Raw genomic sequence first — 5,172 nt, forward strand, 5'->3', positions numbered from 1 at the left:
TGACTGGGCCGCCGACGACGACGATGATGAATGCCGTCTTGCTCTGCGATCCTAGGCGAAAGGCGAGGGCGTCACCGGACTTCTTCTTCACCGGCCAAGCACGAATTCTCCACGCCCGACAGCGGCCGCCGTCCACGCCACCGCTTCACTCCTCGAGCCTTCTTCTTCTGCGCCAATGGATGGGCTTGATGCTTCTTTCTTTTACCGGCCAGTCAAAGTAACCAAACGTAGAGAAACCAAAAAGGGGAAAGAAGAAGCAAAGAAAGGCGTACGGGAGGATGAAAAGGCCGGTGCTCGCCGCAGGCAGGCAGCAATTGCCTGCGAAAGTCCCCCCGAATCCTCTTTGGGCCACGCACCACACCTTTGGCTTTGGGTGGATCGTCGTCCTCATGATGGGCACCCGCACCTCCACCCCCGTAAAGCTTGGGAAGTTGCGATTCGCGGTGACTCCTCCTCCCGTCCCATCTCATCCGGAAGATCGATCGATCTTACATTTTTAACACGGATCATATCTCGAAAAGAAACCTGACAGTAGCTGGAGCTTGAGGAAAGGCTAGAAAAGAGGGAGCTGACCTGCTTGATGTGAATGGAGGAATTTTACAAAAATGTTTGGCTCAAGATTGGAGTGGGGGTGGCACAAGTCCTGCCATGAAACTTGATGATAATGTCCCTCTTCATTTTTTAGAATATAGTATCATGGTGGTTTCCAATCTAGAAGGCAGCCCTACAACATCCACAAAGGGGAAGATTCCGTGGTAGCTGAAAGATGATCATTGTGCTGTGCACTCAAGATGAGGCCTTTATCAGGTTGTTGTTTGTTACACTGCATCAGATGCTACTACACCCTACACCACAGCTAGTGCCCAGCTGCCCATTGGTTCAGGGTGAATGAATATCATCAGACCCCTTTTTCGCTTTAGCACTAAGCTCTCGCTTTCAAGGAGCTTCCACATCAAGCATGTAATCACACCATAATAGTATGTCAGTACTAGTGCATCACGAGACAAAACTTAGTGCAGAATCAGCGGAAAAGGCGACGGTTTGTTCTTCCAAATAGTTCGTCATTGCACATCACCACAGTTTATTCCAACAGGAGACCACCAGCTCACATGCGTCTCATCTCACTAATGCCTGAGTACAGGCATACTTCTCTACCAATCAGCCACCAGATTCATGAGATGTCCCTTGGGTTTATTTATCCATTCGGTTCCGCTGTGCATCTGCTGAATCCGGCGGCGCTTATCAAGGGGATTGACTCTACTAGCTACTACAACAGCCCGCGTCAACGCTATCCGGCGGGGTGCGCTGTTACAGCCTCTTCAGGCTCTTCTTCCTGGCATCCATCTTCCTCTTCTCGGCTGGGATTTTGGCGGCAAGCGGCCCGTCCTTCTTGTGCGCCGTTGATGATCCTACAGAAGGATCAGAAGGAGCGGCGTTCTGATCCTGTATGCCTAGCACTTTGGTCGAGGTGGAGGTGGATACTAGTGCTGGCGCCGATGGTATGTTCTTGCTCGGAACGGTGCTATTGCTCTGACCCACGTTTAGAGCTGTGGTTGACTCGCAAATGGCTCCGGTCTTGGACTTGTTCTTATGTTTATGTGCATGAATGCCGGTGTACAGCCTGCACATGGAGTCACGGTGAAATCAACAGTGCCTAGTTTAAAGCTCTACTTGATACTTTAGTATCGTCTGTGATCTGGTCTGATAGAAATGGCAGCCATGAGATTCATGACCATGTGCCAACAATGCTTTGTAAGAAAAAAATCTGCGAGCATCACACTAGGATAGAAAAATACATAGTCGAAGGTTGACCTTGCAAGGCGTGCATACTCCTCGTAGTTTTCAAGCAACATCTTTCCAGCTTGTTCATTAAGGGCAGATTCGGGGAATGGTTCGATCAGAAGGCATCTCACTACCTGTGGCACATGACAAAAGGAGCTCATAGTTAGTCTTCCCCATGTTGTGAGAGGGCAGATGGACTTTATTCCCAGGCCATAGCTATTATCATGGACTCCTTTTAAATCTAAATTCAGCAATCTCTTACAAAGAGATCATGCATTGCTCTCAACAGAAGAATGGCGAATTGTGCGGCAGCTTTAGCTCACCAGCAGAACATGTCGCAATCCAAGACTAGGGTTCCAATCCTTTTTCAACGTGTTCACACATATCTCGCCACTAGTTGCTATGTTTGGATGGAATATTTTTGTCGAGAAGAACCCTGCAGATAAAAGGAGAATGCAGACTTTTAATTAGAAGTTTCAATTAAAGAAATGGCTGAAGTACAGAAGGAGAATGCAGACTTTCAGTTAGAGGCTTCATTTCAAGAAATAACTAAAAGCAGACAGTTCTGGAAGTTCCAAAAGATAACTACCTTTTGGGGGAGAGTGAGGGAAGTCACGAGACAACAATAACTTCATGCGGAATACTCCATTCTCATATGGAGTTCCAGCTGCATCATGTCCAGATACGATTTTTAGAACATGAGGTTAAAGTAGTACAATAAGAAAGAGAAAAGAAAGGAACTTCAAACACTTGAGATTTTACAAAATGCATTGTCAGAAAGAAGAAGATTCATCGATGCTCAACTTCTAAATAAACAATATGTCAGAAATCCATGAATACTAAAAAAAACACCATTATATGCAAAGCTGGTACAATAGCATGGCCAGCATGGCAGCACGGGCAATGTGGATGACAAATAAGTAGCAGCTGAAAACCAAAGTATATTTATGGATCTTACCAGGGCCCTCAATATCAGCAAAAATGGTGCTGAAGTCATCATCGTTAACAATAACTTCAATCCCTTCTGGAGGTGATTCATCAAGATTCTTCAGTTCTTTAGCCAATTGCCTGATGACATTTGGTGGGAGGTTCTCATTTGTTGCCTTCGAACAAACACACCATTAGAAACAGAAAAGAAGAAAGCATTTCAATTAAGTCTTTCAGGCACTCACCATGGAAGCAATAACAGCAGACAACTCTAAAGGTTCTCTGTGTGCAGCTTCACTTAGAAGTTTTCTTGTTTCAAAATAGCACTCTACTGGTCACAAAGATTCAGCCCTGTGCAAACAGTGTGATCATCCTAAACGGCAACAACATTTAGGAGATTAGATATGACTGAATCAATATGGTATAACAACTCAGTAGACTTATCTGTAACTTAAGAAATCAACACTTATATGTTATTTATGGAGAAACTGTAATACATCGTTAGTACATGACTTTCATACAACAATTATCAAGGGGTGTACATACATCTTACAAGTATTACATCCAATATGAAATAAATTGCAATTTTTGTAAAATTACTCACGTGGCTAAGGTATTTTGGAAAGCCAGTACAAATAATGAATCCAATGAAATATTGCATTTAGTTAAAATTGCAAACTTGGTATTTTGGACAAAACATTTTATTGCAAGGTGACTCCACATGGCATACTATTGCAGTTTTTATGTCTAAAGGAGTCATTCCAGCAGATTAATTTATGCACCGTTAATTACTTTGACCTTTAAACAACAGAAGGAACATTCACTACTATAAATAATATATTTATCCGCCCTCATTGTGTGCAAACTGTGAGCACACTCACATGTAACGTGAGTGCTGAACTAGTAATTGAACGATGCTACAAATTAATGGTGCATCCATTAATACCTGCAAGCGACAAGTATTCCTACATAAAGCTGGTCATATACCTTTTGTCTAACACGGCGGTAAGAACTCCAGGAGTGGGGGGCTACCGACCATGGCTCGAACCCTGGTAATCGCGAATAAAAAGGCCCCCACACTCACTGTGTATACTTGCGACGTAGCAGCAGGTGCAGGCTGGCGTTCGGGCTTTTTTCTCGACCTTGAAATGCTACTATGCATTTGGGTTGTCTCTCCCGAGGGGTCAATTTGTTTTGTCTAAATAAAGGTATTGTTACACATGAATGTTTGCGGGGTGAGGAAACCAGTTAGACCAGACCATATAATTGGCGATTTGGTATTAATTAGGGTGCTTTCCTTGTCCCATGCTACTGCGCTTCTGTCGATTCGCTAACGTGGCAATGTGCTATTTGCCGGTGTGCTAATTTATTGCGAACTTGATAGTTAAATGGATAAAAATGGCAATTCATACTCCACATATCAACTTGTATCCCCTCGCCCCGACAACGTACCCACAGGCATGCTGGCAAGTACTCTCACCCACGCTAGACACGCGCAAAAATGCTCAAACACACACTCACCGCTGCAGGTTCAGTCCATCAGTCCATCGGTTAGCCGGTGTGGTAACAGGGCACACACATGCTCACCACTGTAAGTTGAGTCTATCCAAGGGCTGGCGTGATAACAGGGTCCCAACTGAACATTACAAGCACACAACACAGACCTGCTCCGTTCTACCTATAAAGGAACTAGATGAACCGAATCTCCCTCTAGTTATTACACTAAAAAAGGATGCATCCGCTGAGTGACCACATTGGGGGGATGCTAATCGCGGGACCAATGCACACCGGCGCAGGGTGAACGAATCTGAGAGTAACCGGGCCCCCAATCTGCCCCCAAAACGGAAGGAACCGACTGCTCACCTACTACTGCCGACGCTGCGCGGTGCGGCGACCACGGCGCTCGCCTCCCCCTGCTCGCCCCCGGCGGTCCGGGGAGGAGATCGAGTTGGAGCCGGCGGGGAAGGAGGGAGCGGCCGATCCCCGCGCTCGCTCCCTCGCACCGCGAGGAGGGCAATGCAATCGGCAAGCGGTGCGTCGGTGGAGAAGGAATGGGCGGCGCCGGCCGGAGCCGCGGGGATCGAGGGGGCGAAACCCTAGGCGAGGGGGAGGGGAGCGCTCCCGATTTGGGCAGACCGGGAGGGGGGAGAGGGGAGCGGAGCAGTAAAAATCGGGAGAATCGGGACTGAAATGATGGAATCCATAGGGTAGAGAGAGAGAGAGAGAGACAGGGGGCCGGTGGGTGCGGCGGGTGATCGGACCGTTGGCGGCACGTGGGCCCGGATGGGCAGGGGCGCGCGTGGGGCCTTTGCCTGACGCGTTTGGTTGGTAGCCGTTGCGCGGGGGTGGCCGGCCGACGAACGGCCGGACGGCCTCGGGTTCGACACACCGACGGGCGTCGGCTGCCGCCGGCTAAAGGAAAGCCATCGCGACAGATGGGAATCGAGTATAAAACCGGAGCTA

The 5,172-nt window shown here is 47.7% G+C and overlaps 1 protein-coding gene across 1 annotated transcript; it reads right to left on the reverse strand.

Moving 5' to 3' along the window:
* Positions 1-1,040: 1,040 nt before the first annotated feature.
* Positions 1,041-4,911, reverse strand: LOC109781765 (ubiquitin-conjugating enzyme E2 22). Its single transcript, XM_020340377.4, has 7 exons — positions 4,573-4,911; positions 2,955-3,082; positions 2,741-2,885; positions 2,372-2,449; positions 2,106-2,218; positions 1,813-1,916; positions 1,041-1,621 (listed from the first exon to the last, which is right to left on the reverse strand). The coding sequence occupies exons 2-7, from the start codon at positions 2,955-2,957 to the stop codon at positions 1,309-1,311; spliced, it is 756 nt and encodes a 251-aa protein (XP_020195966.1). The 5' UTR covers positions 2,958-3,082; positions 4,573-4,911; the 3' UTR covers positions 1,041-1,308.
* Between the last annotated feature and the right edge of the window lie 261 nt (positions 4,912-5,172).

The sequence above is a fragment of the Aegilops tauschii genome, chromosome 7, assembly GCF_002575655.3.
Source record: "Aegilops tauschii subsp. strangulata cultivar AL8/78 chromosome 7, Aet v6.0, whole genome shotgun sequence".
Classification (NCBI taxonomy): Eukaryota; Viridiplantae; Streptophyta; class Magnoliopsida; order Poales; family Poaceae; genus Aegilops; species Aegilops tauschii.

Bases quoted from the DNA above. Each gene is read 5' to 3' on its own strand.
- LOC109781765 (XM_020340377.4), bottom strand. The intron at 2,219-2,371 runs GTAGTTATCTTT...TTTTATCTGCAG, and splicing joins CCCTCACTCTCCCCCAAAAG to GGTTCTTCTCGACAAAAATA. The intron at 1,917-2,105 runs GTGAGCTAAAGC...CATGTGCCACAG, and splicing joins GATTGCGACATGTTCTGCTG to GTAGTGAGATGCCTTCTGAT.